This window comes from Chlamydotis macqueenii, chromosome 10 (assembly GCF_036417535.1).
Source record: "Chlamydotis macqueenii isolate bChlMac1 chromosome 10, bChlMac1.mat, whole genome shotgun sequence".
Lineage (NCBI taxonomy): Eukaryota > Metazoa > Chordata > Aves > Otidiformes > Otididae > Chlamydotis > Chlamydotis macqueenii.
In genome coordinates this window covers 16,372,002-16,392,616 of record NC_141565.1, presented here as the reverse complement: position 1 = coordinate 16,392,616, position 20,615 = coordinate 16,372,002, and the positions used below count along the sequence as shown (strand labels likewise).

Here is a 20,615-nt window from a genome sequence, read left to right as displayed (position 1 = left end):
ACTTTCATAAGCCACTACTTTCCGATTAGTGTGCTGATTCTTATTCCTACAGCATGAGTTGTCTAAGGATTGTGAGAAGAGGAGAGATCTGAGGCACGTGGGCAGAAGGGCTTGACTGGAGTGAACTTGAGAACTTATGAACTCCGATGGCCAGGACTGGGGTAGCCTGCCAAGCCTAGGCGCGATCTGAAAGGATGCCATCAGAGCTGCGTCTGATTTCTGCAGAAATGTCACGTTCCTGCAGAATGTCTTCATTTTGACAAATGGCATTTTGTGATCAAAAACATTCCATGGAAAATGTCTAACACGCCATACGCTCAAGTCGAGCTTTTCTCTCTTTATTTCAATATTCTATTTTTCACCAAAAAGAGACCGTGTCCTTTTGATTCTATTGAGAACTGCTCTGCTTTAACTATAAAGGAGCCATTTGTATGCTGTTTCTTTGTAATTAAAATTCTTATCCCCAAAAATGTGTTTTCCATTAAATTTCTGCCCTGCACTAATAAATCTAGATCTTATAGCTATTGTCTCTGGAAATATATATTTTGCTATATGCCACATATAACCATTTATTTCCTGTTTGAGAAAATGTGGTTTTTACCATCTGTAATATTCATATTTGTTTCTTGGGGGGAAAAGTTAGGGTGACAGAAACATGATACAGGCACTCCTAAACACATTAAGAGTACAAGACCTTGTGACCAAGGCAAAAAAGATGCTTGTTACAGAGCCTAGTAAGCTTTTTAATGTACTTTTTTTTTTTTATTCCCAAACTTACTTTATATGAGGTATTAAATTTGGTTTAGAGACCAAAGCTATTCAAGTTCATTTGGTTTTTATCTTTTGAATGCAAGTTTTTTGATATTTTCGCTGCTGTCATTGACCGGCCTTTGATGTGCCAATTACAGAAGAGTTGCCCTACGTGGAAGAGACAGCCCCAAGAATGAGAGCTTTTTTTTTTTTTTTTTTTACATGACTGTATGTGGAATAGCTAACAGCAACGTCGCCCTCATTCACTTTACTTTAGCCAACAATTTGAGTTTTGCCAGTAAGATTTGGTAGTACTTTATTAAAACTCCTAACAAACTGGCCTGCTGTAACTCTTGCATGCTCCAGGCAACTCATTAATTCTGTCAGTGCTTTAAAAACCTTATTTTGGAATTTCATTTCCATTTCGTGCACAAAAGAGAGACCCACAATGCTGTGTACTCAGTCACATGTACAACAGAAGCAGCATGTTTATGCTTTGCGTTTACCACTGAGGTTTCCCGAACTTGCACAGTTTCTTGGTCAACTGAGCAATTGAAAAGACTTAGCTCAGGGCATCATTTTGCTCTGAACTCTTCTAAATTGCTGTTGGACCTCCCATTCTTTCAGATCTTTTCCCTGCCTGTTCAGCACTGTCTTTCTAAATTAGATTTCCAAGTAATAGCTCAAGATGTTATAGAACTAGTTTGAATCAATTCCACTTTAAACGTGAACATATTTTTTTAAGAAAAACGTTCAATCTTGATGCAACATTTTCCAGGGATGAAGAATATTCTCTAACTATCAGAAAACTGTTCCAGTGGTAGACTAAAAATAAAACAAAAATATTTGCAATTAGAATAATTAAGCAGACCTAGTCCAGTTTCTTAGATCTTGTTTTCCCTTTGTCTACAATATGAAATTAAAAAAAGCTGCAGTTATTTTCCCTGTAAGCCAGGTTGGTTTTTTTAACCAGTGTGACCTTCTTACTCAATTTCTGTGGCTTCTTGTGCCTTTTATAAAGTGTGCTTCAACAGCTCCCAACTGTTATACATGTTTTTATGTTTAAATGTTTTTTCCCCAACAGATTTAGCTCATAATTATTTTCAGCTTTGAGAGCGTGACTTTCTAAATCACAAAGTGCTTCCTTTATACACTGTATGTTAGTGGTTTGATGTCTCTTCTCTTATGTCCACAAATGTATAATTATCTATTTGAAAACAAACAAACAAAAGTGGGTCCATCTCAGGTTAAACTTACTTGTACACTCTTTGAAAATAACATAGTAGGAACAGGACCTGTACTTGCTACTGAAAGACCACAGCAAGTCTTGTTTCTGATTTGTTTTCTTGGCAGACTGTGTTTCTGGGAAATTGCTAGAGCAGGTTGAAAAATTAATCTGTAGCCCTCTGTAAATGAATATATTGCAGAGTGGGGAAAAAAAACTTTTTTTTTTTTTTTTTTTTTTTTTTTTTTCAGTGAAGCACTGGTACAGCTGAACGCATTATCCAGCCGTGCTGGAGAATGGGCTGGCAGTCGGCACGTGCTTTGGACAGAGCTTCCAAAGGACACATTATGGTTTTTAGCTGGTTATTCTAAGAAGGCCAACGTTTTCTGTCTGCTAGAGATACTTGTGAGGTGGGGAAAAAATAAAAAAAAGCAGCATCAAAATTCTAGTGTTCTGCCGATGTCTGCATTTAGTGTGTGTTTATGGCCTGACCATCACAGGTTCTCAGCCTTAGATTTTATGTATTCAGTACCTCTGGAAATCAGGCCGTTAATATTGACGTATGCCCAGGAGCCAGTGAGGGCAGAGTGAAAAACTATAAAGCTGTGATTAGTATTCAGAGGTGACCTGCCTGGGCAATGGCAGTTTGTCCCTCCAGCAATCAAGGAAGAACAAGCATGAAAAGAGACTTGGCTAGACTGCTGAAAGAGTTTGAGGTCATGTTTAAAAAAAAAAAAAAAAGGCACCAAAACCCACTACTCGTGCTGAAATAGAAGAGCAAGCAAAAAGTCTCCAAAGAATGTGAGTAGCTACTCAAAATTCTCTAATACAGGCATGTATGCCACTTTTTTTTTTCCTTTTTTTCTGGAAGAATCAAATGCTGTATTTAGGGAACGGGTTTCAGATTTTGCAAATATTTTCCTAGTGCCATTCTAGCAAATGAGTTTGTTGGCATATTGTTATGTGGGGCTTGTTCTGCTAAAGCATTGTAATGCCGGCTGTTTCTCAAGCTGATTTGGCTTTTACAGCTCAAATATTATATCCTGCTTTTAGAACATATGGTAACTCCTTTCAGGAGACATAGAGATATGCATCTTATTTCCAGAAACGAGTCGTTGCCTTTGAGTGAAAGACTGCAAGTGCTTTTCATCTTGATTTGCCTGTTCTTATTATTCTATTTAAAATTTCTTCTTCACCCTTTGCCCTGCTTGTGCTGCCTTCCATAAGCCCTCCCTGCATCCTAGGAAAGGGAAAACTCCCTGGCAGCTTTGAGTCTGAGCAGAGGAAAAGAAACAACACTCCCTTATCCAGGTTGCTTCGTGCAACACAGTTTTATGGAGTAGGTGTCGGTGACAGATGCTGTGCTGTGGCTCCTATGCAGACTGTGCTTTCCTGGTGAAGTATTACCGGAAGACTGGGTTGCTCACGTAGCCCAGTCTGTGTTCATTGATGGGAAGGCTTAGCGGAGACGGGGCGTGAGCTGCTCAGCCTGAGTCTTTCAGAGTCGCTCATGGAAAGAGGCTGCATCCCATGCCACTCTCTTACAATGATTTCATTCTGCATTCACTTTGGATGTGCAAGAGGTTTTTTCTTTTCTTTCTTACTTTTTTTTTTTTTTTAAAAAAAAAGCCTACGTGGCAACATCAACGATTCTTGCCACAAATGACTGCTTCGTACTCCTCATTGCTCTTCCTTGCTGGAACACACAGTGCAAAAAGCCCCCTCACAGCAGTGTCTTTGTGTGCAAGACAAAATGCCTTCCTTGGAGGAATGTCTCTGCTTCCCTAAGTTCACCTCTGGGTTTGGCTTTCTGTAAAGTTTTGCAGAGCTGAGACTTTTCTCTGGGTGCCTGGTTTAAGGTCACAGTTGGAAATGAGTCTAGAGTATGTTGCATTACTTTGTTCTTTGCACATCTGTCTCCCTAGGCTTTCCTATGAAAACCTTATAGTATGTGTAGCTATTAATCAATATTGCGGTTTATCTTGAAGATTTTTAATTTTAGTAGGAAAATATCCTGCATTTGTGATCCCAGCCAGTCCCTTCTCTCCTCTTGACTTGCCTTGCTCTCTGCTGTCATTTCCAGAGACCGCTGGAGAGTCTGGGCTCCCTCTTTGTCTTTGTGTTTGTGGATTCTTCAAAGTGAAAAAGGAAAACAAAAAGCTGGGACAAGAGCTTGCAGCATTTCTTGAGAATAGCGTGAGGGAAGAAAAGATGACTCCTATGAGTCAATAGCAGAGTAGTAGCTGTTAATCTCCGACTTTTAGGTAGTTAGGTTCATGATTAACTATGCTGTAGGCAAGAAGCACCCTGTCTGGCTCTACATCTGCCAGCACTCATATGGATGCAGTAAAGCCGTGTTTCTGACTAGTTCAAATGTGTTCAGAGGTATCCTTGGCCAACAGGCGTCAATACTGCTGACCTTTCTTTTTCCTCTTCTGTTCATTGTACATTCTTGTTGCTTGAGCTGCATGCTTTCAGCTTTTTGCTTCATATGTATTAGATCTTCCCTCCTTCTGGACTTTCCTTAGACTTTCCTGGACAGGTACAATTACCACCTTCTCTGGGGAAATGTCATCTTTTATTCAGTGGCATGATGCATATAGGCTCTGTACAGACACAAAACATGCCAAATACTTTAAGAAGAGAGGAGCAGAAAATGTTCTGGTGTTCTTCCTCATGCCTTTACCTTAAGGTAGGATCCTGCTGCAGCCTGCAGAAAAGCTGTGGCAAAGATCAACAGAACCAGGTTTTTCTTTCATGTGGACAGAGCTTTAGCAACCCCTCGGCAGTTTGTGTCACCCACCAGCACTGTGGACACTTGACCTGCTCAGACGCAGAAGGGATTTAGGGCTGTAGGTGTAATTAAACTGCGCTCTTAAAAAAAAAACAAACTCAAACCTCAGTATGTTGAGGAAGAAAATAATACAATTGTTTATTTTTGAGGAAGAAAGATCTGATTTCTACCATCATTCGTGCAGTAGCTCTCAGATGACTGAACTATGTCCATGCAGGCTCTCCTTTGAATCCCCATAAAATGAGAGTTTGAATTGGCAAGTATTTTAATTTTGTTGTGGCTTAAAGCTTCAGGATCTATTTGCCTGCAGTGATGCTGAGAGACTGTTAGTTTCTCCATCTTTTCTTGTTCTTTGAGAGTGTTGTCAATGTTAGCAGACCTACATGAAATTCTACTGTCAAACTTAGTCTAGGAAAATTGATAGCTTTCCTGGCAGGAACCATCCACGACAGACCACTCTCCTCTTCCAGGGATGCCGTCATGGCTGCGTGGCATCCCTCTCTCCCAGGTCAGGGTTGTCCTGGGCAACAAAGATGTCAGAGGGTAAAGGAACATTTCTTCTTCAGGAGCTTTGAGAACTTCAAGGCTGATACTTGAGAGCACCAGAAGAGGCCAAAGGTTTTCTGTTGCGTTTGCTGGCATTGCTGATCTGAATTCAGCTAGGGGCAACAGAAGTGTATTTGTCACAGATGTTCAAAATGGTGTATAAATGATAATATTTTTGCTTTTCAACCTGCAAGCTTCAGCTCTGTGGGGTTTTTTGGCACTTCTCAGCTGAAAGACTATTTGTTTGAATTTATACTAGAAATATGAATCACAGTTAATGCACAGAAAATAAGGTGGAGCACCCTGTGAATAAAGTAGATTAGGTTAGGTGCTCGTAGAATAGTTTCACCGTGGATTTATGATCTGTTAAGTGCATTTCTGTAGCAGCAAATGCTGAATTACCACTTCAGTGCTGGTTCATTCACCCATGCAGATTGAGAGCGATACCAAAAGGTACGGTGCCAAGAAAGCTCTTGCCTGCTCCCGATTCTAAACATGACCTGAAAGTTTTGAGTGAATAAGTTTCCTTCAGGTTCACAGCTTATACCTAAAATAATATTTTAAGAAGTTCTGTTAGTAATAAAGTACCAAGTGTTATTCATTCTCCAGACGGGAATTACTAGCTGCGCTGAAGTGCTCTCTGCTGAGTCAGCAGCCGGGCTGCTGCTGAAGTCTCAGCCATGCTCCAGCAAAGTTGGGTTTTATTGCTGTGTAGGTAGTTCATCCTGTAACTCTGTGCAATTCTTTATAGCATAACCCTCCGGCTTATCATAATTTCCTTCCACTGGAAGGATTTTGTAATGCATGTGGCTTTGTTGTTCTGAGAGGCTTTTAAAGCCTAAAAATTGGAGAGTATTTTATGTTTTACTTCAGGAAGGTAGGTAAAGGATGGGCAGACATTTTGCTTTGGTTGTGTTATGGATTTAGTAGAATAACGGAAACATGCTGGCTCTGATCTGAGCAGCTCATCTGTCTGGAGCCTGGCTATAGCAGGCTGGTACGAATTAAAGCGATACAATGATTGGGACTGGGTGTAGCATTTCCAGCAAAGATGCAGTTTCTACTCTCAGACCAGTAGTTTTTGTCAACAGAGACTCTCCCAATTGATGTGGAAGCAATCGTTGACAATGACAGACGAGGCTATTGAAGCATTTGTGTAGGACATCCAAACATCTGGCTTTTATGGGACTGGTTTGTACCCAGCAATAAAAGCTCATTGGTGTTTTTTGTTTCCTTGTTTTTAACAGAGTGAAAAAAGAGAAGCAAATAGAATTGGAATCAAGTCAGGTGTCTGCTGAGCCATGTTAATTGTTAAGCTGAACTCCCATGGCAATATTTAAATATCTTTTTAGCACACTGAGCCATAAAAGGTTTTTAAGTTTACTTGTGTTCGGAAGCTGTAGTAGCAATTAATTTACCAACACGTTCTGAGTTTACAAGGTGCTTTCATTTCATGGGTGGCTGGAAGATAGAACATGCTTAGATTATATTGAATTTAAGAAGCCACATGAATACTTACGACTTTTGAACTGGATGTTTTTGCTTTGTGATCTTATTTGAACTCTGGCGAACCATGAAGAATGTTTTGTGTCTTACTATGTATCCTTGTGTCTTTGACCTCACAAGATACATGAAATAGCAAATGTTGGTACTGGACTTTATTTACTTAGTAGTTAAAACAAAAAGGCAAACAAAACTGTGATGTATTTCACCTCTTCTCCCCAGCACCTCCTTAACAAATGGCTGTTGGAAGAGTGTTAAACTGTGACCTTAAAGCCACAGGCGTAATGAAACTCTGATCTAGCAGATGTGACAGACTCATTTTACATAAATCGCTCTCTTTTGTCACTGCTGGCATATGGCCAATGAATCTTCTAATTATTGAATGGCTTTTATAGCCCCATTATTTATAATCACTTTTGGACAGCAGCTGGAAGACAAGGATGGGACAGAATGAAATGATATAGCACAAACTATTGTCGTTTGTGTAACAACTGCTGGGATTCGGGGTATTTGACGGTGATGTGGTTACTGGCACGGTCTTGTTAAATGATAAAAATCCACTCAGCCTTCATTTTGTCTTCTAAGATGGGCTGCTGCCTACTGGACCTTGCCATGAAAATTATTATACTAATTGATCCAGAAATAGAATATGAATCTCTCCAGACATTAATAAAATATATGTGTATCAGGGCTGCCTTTACGCAAGGATAACTTATTAATGTCTGTTAAATACTTTCAGATAGAGATCTTCAGATGAAATACAGCATGTTATAATCAGGGGTTTATGCTGCAAATCCAACATGTGCAATCTTTGTGTCTTTAAAAAATTGAATCCTTCCCTCTCAATGTAGACATCAGGGTGGCGAGAGAGTCTTAATCCAGATGACTCTATTGCACTTTTATCCCTTTAGCGAGGCCTTTAACCTTTCATTGCTTCATCGCCCTGTTGTTTTGAAATGGTCTTTGTCTGCCTGCAGAGAATCCCTCGGCTAAAGATGCCTTTAAACGGAGATCCTGACAAGAGAAAGGGGGATTCTGCTGCGATTCAGGAATGGAAAATGGATTTTTCCGGTTCAGATGCTATCAGTCACTGCGAATGTAGCAGTTGGTAACCTTCCACAAAGAAGGGTAGAGCAAAAACATGTCCTGATGTAAACCTGCTTATAGGAGAATATAGGTCAGAGACCACCGTGTCCTGGCCCTGACCCTGACCCATCTTCGCACAGTGTCTACAGGCTCTGTCAGAGTACTGCTATTTATCAGGATTAACTACGACCATCTCAAAACAGAAATGGGATAAAACAGCTGCAGTGATTAATATAAACATAAACTATAAAATGATAGTTTCCAAATACATAAGACATGAGTTGAAAATATATCTTCAGAATATACATATTGCATGGTTCTGGCATAGACGATCTACCAGCTGGCAGGAAGGTGCTGTCAGCCCTGCGATGTTCATGCTCAGCTTTTTCTTGAAAAAATTCAGGTTTTGCTGGGACGTTTATGCAGTCTGCTTTCCTTATTGGAAGCTCGTACGTCAATAAGGCAAGAAGCTTGCAGCCCCCCAGGTCTGTGCTGGTGGTAGTGCTCTGGGGGAGATGGATGTTCTTATGCAGCAAAGAGAGCAGTAGATGATCTGGTACACAGCTCTCTGCCCTGCAGAAACTGGAAATAAGCGTCAATAAGCGTCAGAGCATAATTCAAAGCGTAGTTTCTCTAGTGACTTTAATATTAGGTAACTGTTGGAGGACAAATATGTGACAGAGGATAGAGGGCTTGAAAGAAGTGTATTTAGAAACAGTCAATATTTTTAATTAAACAAAAAACATCCAGGTTACATATTTATCATAAATTGACAAGCATAGTTTGTTTCTCAGAATGTCAGTAATATATTTTTTTTTCTGAGATGTTTTGTTTCCCCCTTGGAGTTTGTTTTTGCTACTAAAATGTTGTTGTTATGATGTAATGCTTTGGGAGAACAACTGACATACTCTAAAATGCAGTATAAGAATATTAAGAATAATTGAGAAAAACTAACCATTCAGCGAGTTGCCCTTTGTTTCATTCAAAGATAAAGAAAAAAAATCAGATGCTAAGATGGAAGCGTCTCAAATTTGGAGTAGTACAGTGGGGAGAGAAGCTGTGGAAAGTTGGTTCTCTCACTGTATCTTCACATAAGGAAAGGCACTTGTTTTGTTCAGCGGGGGGGCGGGGGAAGGAAGCAAGCTGTTGCATTAACAAAACCCAGTCTTTGAACATGTTTTACTTCTAAAACTTTAAAATACGGTTTTTGATGAGTTTAGTAGGGAAGAATTTATCTTTGCATTTTTTTTTTTATGTCTAATTTTCTAAAGCTAAAGATATATCAGCCTAATTTTGATTACAGAAATAAGAAGGTGACTTTTCTGTGGGCAAATAAATGCATTTGCAGCATAACCTGGCCAGAAGGTTATGAAGAGCTGAGCACTGGCTCACAAGACCTGTATCCTCCGGTGTGGAAACTGCTGCTTCTGGCTTGCATCTTTTGTGCCCCTGCTGTTATTGCTGTAGGATCTCTTTACATGCTTTTAGCAGGGAAAAAAAAAAGAGAGGATCTCAAAAGAATGAACATAAAATCCAATCTCCTTGAGAACAGAGGAGTATTTTGAAGGTAGTAGTGTACTTCTAGTTAACACAGCTCATCTCTAAGGAAACTGGAGCCAGGTATTTTCTTGAGCACTACATATGCATGGAATTAGACTTTATAAAGGGGAGGACTTTTGCCTAAAATTGGGGAGTTCTGACACCTGCCCTTCAGCCCAGCCTGGTGATGGCTGGACAGAAGCCATAAGCGGGTGAGACTCACTTTCAGAGGGAGTGTCCCTGAGGATCGGAGTGAGTTTTCCTACCACCATTTGCACACAGGAGTTTGCTGAATTGTCACCGACATACCCTTCGAATTCTCAGGAGTTGTGGGTGTGTACATTTTAGACTCAAAAATAATTTATCAGAATTTATAAACTTACGTCTAGCACTAGACTCTACTAAATAATGTTAATATCAAGCATGTGCCCTCTCAAGACTGAGGAGATTTTTGGAAAAGGTAATCAGAGTGAACTGAAACATTTCAAATGGTAAAGAATCCATGTGTCCCATAGGTGGATCCTTTTGGTAGCTTTCTACATGGTGCTAGTTGCTGTCTTTGCTCATTTTCTTCTTCCATGCTCTGGAGTGAGTTGCATGGGCTGATCCTGCTTTTGTCCACAGCTGTGGTCCCAGCAGCTGCTGAGCCGAGATCATCCAGGCTTCAAGAAGCCTTTATTTCTCTCAAGAACGTTCTGGAATTTAGCAGCAAAAAAAGTAGCTTAGCAAGCGTTTTGGGTTTTGTTTGAGTTTTTTTTTCTCTTTTCTTTTTTCTCCCTATTTAAAATAAATGTAATAGGAATGAGCATCACTGTGAGCTCCCTGGGGAGACAAACACGTGAGTGTAAGTATTGCTATAGCCCCTGTTTTTGCTGTTGCCATCTTGGCTAGTGCATCAGTGACTCAGCTGGGAAATCCCAGCTACTGCATAAACAAAATAACCAAACTTTCCAGCGGGGGCCGTAGTAGACTGAGATGCTAGATGGAATGGGCGCAGAGGGAAGCTAAAAGCAGATATCATCAGTAAATTGCATATCTTCTGTGGTCAAACAAGCTCTGGCTCAGCAGAGCTTTTTCACCTCTAGACATTATTGTGATATAAATCACTGAGTCACAAATCATACGGTATTTCAGGAGAAAGCCTACATTATGTGATACATGCAGCTCAGTGCATTAATTTCTTCACTGGATTAAGCCCTTGCATTATGTCCAAACTTTGTCATATTTGTTCTTTTTGCTGAGAGACCACCTTGTCTTTCTCTTGTGCAAAGAAAAATATGGACTATTTAGTTAAAAGATAAAGAAATCCTTTATTATTTCAGCATATGCTTTTTTTTTTTTTTTTTTTTTTTTTTGTGCCCAGTCTCCCTCCGGACTAAAATGATGTGGTATGAAATTAAACATCTGGAGTTTGGAAAGTCAGCTCTGATATTGGAAAACTGTAGCCCACAGGTCTACCAAGCCCTCCAAGTGTCTTCTGGGTGGGAAACCATGTGTATAGTGTAAAAACCAGAGACCATTTGTTAGAAAATGGTTTGGTAATCTGATCTTGGAGTGAGGGATATTGCTGGGTAACTCAGGAAAGTGTGATGAACCAGGTTTATTTGCCTTGAATTTCAGTTTTGTTGTTTGAGCTGTTTCTGTAATAAGCATCTTGGTCCTGAAAAATGTTCCTCCTTTTAATAGCTAGAGCCTGTTGCTTAAGCCTTCCTTTCTTCAATAAGAAGTTTAATCTTAACAACAACAAAAAAAATCTGTCTGGAGAACCTAAATACAAATTATATTTTTTTAGAATTTGACTTAATATATTTCAGACTAGGGTTTCTTGGGCTTAGTTTTGTTTTTGAACTAACGTTTCTGTTAAAATATTGCAGGACTGCATTAGGCAGATAGGCTGTTCCTGCCTGTGGTCGTGTTATGGTCTGCACTCTTCTCGTTTGTCTGGTGCCACTGCTGCCTCCCAGCCCCGCTGTCCAACTGCACTCCCTTGCAGTATTGTTATTCTTGATTTGCTCTGCAGTGATTTCCTAGAGGCTCCAGCCAGGAATCTGCAACTGTGATGCCATGTTCAGTGTCAACAAGTATGGAGGCAATATCTGCATTATGTATTCACAATCAAAAAAATCATAATGCAAATTAAAAAAGACCATAGAACCAGTTATAGTGGTTCAGCTCAACATCCATGTAGCCCAGCGTTCTGGCAGCAGCTGTGGCCATAAATAAGATGCCTAGCAAGGGAAAGGAAAAGAGCAAGATACCTGATATTCTTCCACTACGTCTCCCAGGTCTCGCAGCCACCAGCCATTCATTTTCAGCTCAAGGGATTTCCTACATCTCTTTTTGCCACCCCCAATGGCTTTGTCTTCCAAGTGCTTTTCCAGTCTCCCCTTGAGACTTGCCTCCTAGTCCTTGTCTTGGGAGAGGCAAGGAGCAGCCAGTCCCCTCCTGCCCTCTGGGCACATTGGAGAGCAATGTCCACAACTGCGGCATCCCAGCCCGCTCTCTTGGTCCTTGTATGGCAGCTGCTCCAGATTTTGATCATCCCAGTTGCTTTCTCTGAAGCTTTCCTAGTGTTGTTTTTTCTTTTCTTTTTAGAATGGAAGAGTTTGTATCCCTGTTCTCTGTATGTTCTTGTGGGTTTATTTTTGCTCTTCAGTCAAACGAATGTCAATGTTATTCCAGACCTGGAAATATTTCATTTCTGGGAAAAGACTGCACTAAGTTGCTCATATGGGTCATATGTTCTGCTACAAGAAAGGGTTTGGTGTTCAGCAGCTACCAATGTTAATTAACAATTATGTTTCTTTTTCTTTTTTTTTTTCCTGTTTGTTTTGTTTTCAACTAAATTAATTTTATTCTCACACACTTCTGAAAGTGTTCAAAACTGAATGGGGAAATACATAGATTTAAGTGAATAGTGGGAATATTATTGTATTGTTTTTAAGCATGTTTGGTGCTCTTAATGCCTTCAGTCAATTCTTTTCTAACTCCTGCTGTGTGCTGGGGTAGATACCAGTGCAAAGTATGGCACTTGTTTGATTTTGTGCCATGTTCAGCTGTACCTCTAACGGGAGCAGCCTTTGCATTCTGTCTGTCTGCCCAGTGAGTTGCAAAAGCAATACTCTGCCTTTATTATTTTTCTTCTTTTTCACGTCATCTGTCTTTCTCCATTTGCTGAGACAAATAAGTGATAAAAGGGAATGATGATCTGTTTAACACCACAGGAAGAAAGATGCATTATGAGACAAGAGAGACCTCTTGTTTACAGCGAGTTATTTTTGGTAATTAGCCATTTGTAGGGGAAGATGAGCCTCCGCTCGTAAAGTCAGCATGCCATAATTTAGCGGACTCTGAATGGAAGTCTAACATTTGCCTGAATTGGAAACGTTAATTGTGTGCATTTAGAAATAAATAAATGGTTGTTTTTTTCTTTGCAGGAAGCAGACTGAACAAAGACCTGAGACATTATCTCAACCAGAGGTTTCAGAAAGGATCACCAGATCACGATCTTCAGCAGACTATTAGAGATAACCTTTATCGCCATGCTGTGCCTTGTAAGTAACAAAACATGAATACATGTAGTAGAATTTCTTTTCTTTTTTTTTTTTTTTGTTTGTTTGTTTGTTTGTTTTTTGAGGCACATGTCACGTGGTGGTGTGCACGGCTCCAGGAGAGACTCAGTTTTCAACTTGGGCAGACTTCCATGTGTGACAGCAGATAGGGTTCAGGTAGAGTTGAAAAGGAAACCAGTTCATCCCTGACCTCTACTTTTTCATGGCCTTTTTTTGGAACAGTTCATGGTTTGATGCGGGTCTGTGATGCTTATTGTGAGGAAAAAACCCTAACAAACCAGCCATGAAGTGAGTGCTTGTCTTAGAAATAGTCTTCATTAATATCATTATGGTGAATGTTCCTTCATTGATTTGAGACCTATGTATAAAAAAAACCTGATTTTATTTGTGTTTCATTAGCAGAACTTTATTTCTGATGCTTATTTAACTTGTGAAATTGAATAGCATTTTATGGCTGGGTGTCATTGTAGCAGGCAACTCTCACTGTTGGAAGGTCATCCTCAATTCAGGTTGGAGATAAGCAGCAAGAGGTAGTGAATCTGAGAAAGAAATGCTCTTTTTCACTCAAAAAAAAAAAAAACAACCACGAAGAAAACTGAGGAGTTTGCAGTGTGTAATTTTTAGAAGTTCAGAATCTTTACCCAAAATCAGTCTATCCTTGGCATTTTGGGAAGATGTACAAAGAGTGGAGAATTATCCAATTTTGTTGCACCTCTGTTTGGCATTCCCCAGCTACCAGGAGAGGCTATTCTAAAGAAAAGGTTTCTTGCTTGAACTTTGATGAGCCGTGGGGATAATGGTATGCCTTTCAGGCTGGGATAAGAGCAAGTAAACATCTTAGTTATGGTATACTGAGATGAGCAGCAAAATATTTTGACGTTTTCTATCTCAACATAAATCAGAGTTTGTTTATCCTGGTAGACTTATATAAAAATTGAGTAATGAATTTACCACTCAAAAATTGGTATTTGCCAACAAATATCACATAACAGTACGTAGAGTAATAGCTGTTTTCAATCTAAGTGTTGCATACAGGAGAACTGTGTAGGGCCACAGTTAAATAGTGTGGTAACCCTGACAAATGTTGGTTCTTCAAATGGCAGAAGCTGTATGTCACTATTGAGTTTATTCTCATTTTATCAGTGGAAAGCATGGGCCAAATTGCATTTAAAGTGCTGTGCGTGGACATAAAGAATAAATATGCATTATTATTTTCTGTTGAACACTTGCATTTTCCGTTCTGTCACTGTGAAATATGGTTAGTTTTCAGTCATCTAACTCACCAGGCTGCAGGTTTCTGAAGCATACTGCGCAAAGTGCCTTCTAGGAGAGCACGGGCAACGTTAGGCTTGGGAGATGCAATGTTGTGATGCTAATGTCCTTCTGCCTATGTGTAATGTTCCAATTTCTAAAGCAGCAAATAAAGCAAATGAGCACAAGTTCTGTGGAAGCGTTTTGTATGTTACCAAGGTTACATTTTGAAATGCTTTCCATTGATTCTTTTCTCTGATTTATTGAACTTGATGGTGAGCTAAACTGCTTGGACTCGCTAAAGACTTTTAATTTAAAATTAAGAGCAGTGAAAGTGATTTCTGCCTTTTAGAAATAGCTGGGCGAGATATGGGTTGTCGATACATTAATAAGAACGTCAGTACTTATGTTCCATTGAGGAAACAAATGGAAAATCAGAGTAGTGGAGATAGTGTGTGTGTGTCTCCATAATTGCTGAGTTGTAAAGCAGGTAGCATTTAATCTTTTCTTCAGGTACTGTGGGGATGGTATTAGTGGTAGCTTTTAAGAATTATGCTAATATTCATATATGAATTTGAATGAGACTGCTGCATGCACGGTGCATTGGGATGCTTTACAGGTCTGGAGATTAATCTAGCTGTACACTCATATTTTTATTCCTTGGTACACGTGACCAGTAAATCCAGAGCCCTGGACCAATCTCTAGTGCTAATGGATTATGAAGTCTTGTATTTTGAAAATGGAATTCCCTGCTGATTATATGGTAAACACAAACAAGAACACAAGGTCACTTGGACTGAGCGTGCTTGGCCTGGCAGCTGCTTTCTGTTGCACTAATGTAAGGGCTAAATGAAGTGATAATTAGTCAGTGCAAAATGGAGAAAGGTGATCTTAACAGCTTGTTCCCCAGAAATTCTAGTAAGAATTCCACTTGGTTCAGCTCTGAGGAGTTTGGTACAAGTGGTGAGAAAACACAGAGGGTTTCTGTTTCCCACAGAGCTGTGTGTCGGCTGCATGCTTGGCCGACTCAGGAGCTGAGTGAAGATAGGGCTATAGGTTTTACAGAAGATAGAGGTCAAGCTGAGGGGAGGAAATATGCAAAAAGTTTGACTTGACCTCATTATTTCATGTGACAATGAAACACTGCTTAAGCATCGTTTAGATTTTTACTTTAGAAGAGCTGGTTAAGAATCTGCTTTATTTTCTGGGTAAGAGAGTGGGATGATGCTAGCTCCCAAAGGGGATATGAGCATTGCCTAAGTGGGTGACACAGGGATGGTTTTCTGAGAGACCAGAGGACTTCATCCCTAAAGTCGGAGCTGTCACAAAGAAATGAGACCTTGAAATGGACCTAAAAGCAAAGTAGTATTGAAATAAGTAGATGAACCACAGGGTTGTTTTTGAAAGCTGTAGTCTCCCCTGCTCCTCCGTGCCCTCTACCCATCCATAAGCTTCCTCTGAGCCTTTGTACCCTCAGCTCCCTGCTCCCCATTGAGCTGATTTTTTTTCCTGCAAAGATCTGTAGTAAACAGCAGTTGTGACAAGCTTCCAGGTGGCCTCCAAGTTTGGCTGTCGTACCGTCGTGAGGGCTCTGCTGTTACTATTGCACCAAGCCCACGGGTTTATTTACAGACCCAAAGCATTCTTCTCTGGAGTTTACAACGTTAGCATAATCTGGGACCAAGCCGGAGTCGGGAAGAGAGGGAGAACACGTTATTTATGTATTTGGATGGTGCGAAAGTGCTTATGAAGCACTATGTTTGCAATGTACACATCTCTGAAAGAGTTGGTGTGGTTCAGCCCCTGAACCAGCTTTCATGTCAGCTGAACCAACGGTGTGTTATTGCCTGCACTTTCTTCCTGATGCTCTCATTTCACTGTTAACTTCACATGCCAGGTCAGAGACTATTTTTAGAGTATTTTTGTCTTGTGCTTAAGAAAAAGCAGCACCTTAAACTTATTCTCCTAACATGTTCAGATAGATAACTGTTTGCATTCCTAACATGTAGGATCCGCTGTCAAAACTAGAAAAAGACCTCAAATACACCATCCAGATTAGCAAGATGTTGGTCCAGTCTCTAGCTATCCCCTTTGCCTCGTTTTCTTTGGAAGCACCACATTTTTCCTGTTTTCTGATGTGCCTAATGAAGATCACCAGAAATAACGCTCTATTTGTGGGCTGGTTAATGGCTCTATTGAGCTTGGAGCAGACCGAATTGGCAACAATTTCATGATTACTGATTGGCCGTGACTGTACCAGAAGTGCTTTGACTAATGCAGAAGCTTTGCCCGCAGCTTATTTCTAGTGTGGATTTCACTTACTCCAGCTCAATTTTGCCGACCTAAACACTTAAGAGCAAAAAGGGCAGGTGTATGAACTCTGTGAAGCATCTTGCTGCGGCACCCTGTGGCATGTCTGAGCCCCCCTGAGCTAACAGAAGTGGATGTCACTTGCATGACACCTGGTTTGGGGGGAGCGATGCAGAGCGTGTCGACATCCTGGCTTTAAGTTTCAGAGTGTTTCTAGGAGCAGAACTCCCCCAAACAGGATTGGTGTATGTGAAGATTTGCTTAGTGGAAAATGTGATTAGTTGGAAGTACGTGTAAGAATATATCCATTCAATAGGGATTTCCAAGCAGCCTTACCTTGGGATATCTATGCAGTAGCGTTAATTGAGAGAGATGTGCGATAGCAACTTATTTCAGCGTTGCACTGCAGCAGCGTGTCTAAACCACTGTTCACGGGAGGCTGAACAGACAGGATTATCTTCCTCATTTTGAAATGATAGTAGAGGGCATCTGTTTAAAATAAACAAGCCTTACTGGCCATTTGTCCTAGTTGCTTATTCTCAACAACCTGACAGAGGTTTTCTTTTCAAAGTGTATTGAGAAGAGCAGAGGCAGCTATGATGGGTCTGGCATCTGCATCTTTACTTGCCAAAACAATATACCTGGTGCAGGCATGACCGAAATAACAGATCAGTGGTCCCTCTCTGTTCATGTATGTTCTGCATTTATCTTATTTCAGTACTGGGCAATTCCTTTTTTTGCCAGGCTGTAGTATTCAGAAGCAAAATTCCAGAAAGTGCAAGGTCTTTTTGATGGTAGATGAACTGGGGAGAATGTAATGGCTAGCCTAGAGTTAAGTCTTAGGTGTCAGACTAGACAGTATTTGGCAAATCTGTTTATTTATTTATTTATTTATTTATTTTCCCCCTCCCCTTCCCAAAATTGGCTTTTGAAACCTCAGGAGGTCATAATTCAACAGCTGATTCACTTTCCCAAAACAAGCACAAGTACAAGGATTAATCGGCTGGAGATTTTAATGTTAGCGATTTGGCACTTTCATTTCTGCTGTCTGCTCTCTGACCTTCCCAGAGTTTGATCTGTTCCTCTGTCTTCAATTACAGAACAGTAGCTACAACTATTATGGTTAGCCTTATAGAGGACTGTGAAGCAAAATGGAAAGAAATGGATAAAAATCAATAGTGTAAGTGTCAAGTGATCTGTAAGGAGGCTTAGAAAAAGACAGCGACACCCTGGCAGCTGCCTGGCCTGAGCTCTCTCACATTTCAGTGGGGAATTTGAGAATAAGTTTCTTTATTCCAAGCAATCTACTGGTGCAAAAAAAAAAGTCTCCTTTTTAAGGAAAACCAATAATATTCAAGAAGGAAACTTCACAGTATTTATAGGACAAACTTTAGTAAGTGGATGTAGAAGTTGCTCCAGGAGCCAGGTAAGCTGCTACGTGCATAACCATCATCTGCAGCTCATGGAGAACTAGAGAGACGAAATGGGCTGGGGTGTGATGGAGCTCCTGTCAAACACGCCAACTTAGGTGATTTCCCAGGATAGCTTTTAAAAGTTCTCCAGGACTTGGTTCTCCATAAGTACTTCTGAACTTCAAAATGAATTGATAGAGGGGATATGCAAACCAACTCACAGAAGGATCTTTTCTTTAGAATGCTAGGTGTAATAGTGTATCAGTATACTGGGAGAAATTGTTGACGTGAAGCAGAAAGAGCTTTATGTTCCAAATGCATGTGTTTTTTACATGTGGGGATTTTTGAGTCACAATTTCGAAGTTGCTTTTAGTTACTAATTTTTATTAAGAATAAACAGACTCGCTGACAGTGCACATTATTTTTCTTCACAGGCAATAAATCATCAGTTTACGTACACAAATGGTCTTTGAATTCTCAAAAGCTTTCCAGACCTGCAGCCGTATTTATTATCCAAGTACCTTTTGTTGCGGTTCCCTTCCTAAAGGTGTAATTCTGCTTTTGTAATGAGAAAAAGTGGCAGTGTCCATGAAATATTCCTTTGAAGGCCCATACTGATAACGTGATGAACAGCAAGCTGATCTTTTTTCTAACGTTCAAAAAATAATTGTTTTGCAAGATTTATGTTAGGAGAAAGTTTTAAATGTTTTCAAAATGGTGTCCTTATCACTAGGGTGCAACATACAGGTACCAGCATTATGTAAAGATAATTTTTCTCAAGAACATTTGCTTGTGAGTTAATCTAGCTCTGAAGAATAGGAGGCATATTTTCCATGCCAGCTAATGTACATGCATTTACTTTTTCCTGTATTTTCAACAGGGACTGTATCCTGAGCACAACCAGTGGGTTTGGAAAATCCTTGTAGCTGTGTTCCAGGGGGTGCAGAATTGCAGCAGAGTCCCCTGCAGTTTTCAGGGATGTAATTATTTCACATATTGGTGAACCAGATGTGTTTTCACTTTTGAGAGAGAAGAATGCCTTGCTTTGAGCCACAGAGCCAATATTTCTGTAGTGTAGTTCCTTTCTGTACGCAGTCATTTCTAGTCAATCTAGGAGACTTCAGACCTTTCTTTCCATCTGGTCTGTCCTTTCAGATCAATAGTGCATTTTGTGCCAGTGGAACTACTGGTTTGTTGGTTGTCAGGGTTTGGTTGGTTGTTGTTGTTTTTTTTTTTTTACATTTGGAAATAAAAGCACTTATGATAGCAAATATTGCTCCATCTGCTTACCCGTTTGTGAGGAATAGCTTTTTTGTATTTCACTGTACCCCGAGTTGAAATTGCGTGAGGCACCACAGAACAGTACAAAGCAGAAGAGCTCAGCCTCACAGGCTCTCCCATGCCACTTGTCAAAGGAGATTTGGGTAAGAAGTGTGGGAAGAGATTACATGGCTAGTTTTCTTTGTTAGTCCCCAGTGTACTTAATTTTGCTTTTTTTTTTTTTTTTTTTTCATTGTGGTTGCTTTGTGCTACGGCAAAGCATCTGCAAGTGGATATTTAGGTAGCACAAACAACGTCTGTGCATATGTTATAAAACGTAAAGGTTTCTAAGGTTGTGAGTCTCTTGGAAAGCAGGGAGGAAATCAGAGCTGAGAGCAGGTACTGCATTTGGAGGTTGAAGGGGCGGAGATGAATCACCCCACATTATTTACTTCAAAACTGACTCTGTACTGCCACAGTTTTACTCACCATCACAATTTAAACTATAGAAGGGGCAAACCACAGTATCCCCCAAAGTAATGGAATGAAAATCTGCTGAAGAGTGTGTGGTCAAAGGCGATAAGTGTCCTCATATCCAGATTTTTCCTATGATATCCCAGGGTCTTGATTAGATCTTCTGTGATGGCTGCGGTGTCCTAGCTTTTGATTTCAGCGAGGCAGCTTGATTTCTTCTCAACTGCCACCATGTATCTGTTCAGGGTTCACAGTATATTGATTATCGTACAACCAGCGCAACGAGTGTCCCAGGCAAAAGGATCAGTTTGAGGAAAAATTAAACGCGTAGCCATTTTTTAACTTGTTCTTCTGCTCACGTTTGCATTTGGGATTCACATTTAATATTCCATGATTCCCTCCACCGCTCCGTACAGGTGTGTTTGTGCTGGGATTTCTTGATTTGCATGGTGGTTTGACGGTTATGAAAGTCCTGTGCTGCTTTCGTCAGAGATGCCAGTCCTTAAAAGAGGACATATGAAAACCCCAGTGATACGATATTATTCTGGTCCAGTGTGGTACCTGCAATGTAGCGTGGGCAAAACCAGTGGCGCTGCAGAGGAGGAAATGCCAGTGTGATTCCCAGTCGCATCCAGTGCTGTCGCCACAGCCTGTGAGCCCAGGAGGACAAGGGCAGGTGCAAGCTCCTGACGATTTGATGGGCGTGCAGACTTGCTGCGTTTCATCTTCAAACAATTATCCTTTTTTTTTTTTTAACATTCCCATGCTTCTTCACATAAAGTGTGCTGTATTTGTCCTCTAAATCCTTTCTCTCTTTATTTCAGCAGAGAGGAGATTAGCTGTGTAATCATTTATAAAGCTGTTTAGATTCTGCTAGCTGGTTTTCTTTGGGG

The 20,615-nt window shown here is 40.3% G+C and overlaps 1 protein-coding gene across 21 annotated transcripts in view; it reads left to right on the top strand.

Moving 5' to 3' along the window:
- MAGI1 (membrane associated guanylate kinase, WW and PDZ domain containing 1) overlaps window positions 1-20,615 on the top strand; it is a 341,064-nt gene that overhangs the window by 157,311 nt on the left and 163,138 nt on the right. For all 21 annotated transcript variants that reach the window (XM_086755360.1, XM_086755380.1, XM_086755364.1 and 18 more), the window contains exon 2: window positions 12,881-12,997. In XM_086755360.1, coding sequence (XP_086611486.1) covers window positions 12,881-12,997 — 117 coding nt within the window. The remainder of the gene's footprint in view (window positions 1-12,880; window positions 12,998-20,615) is intronic.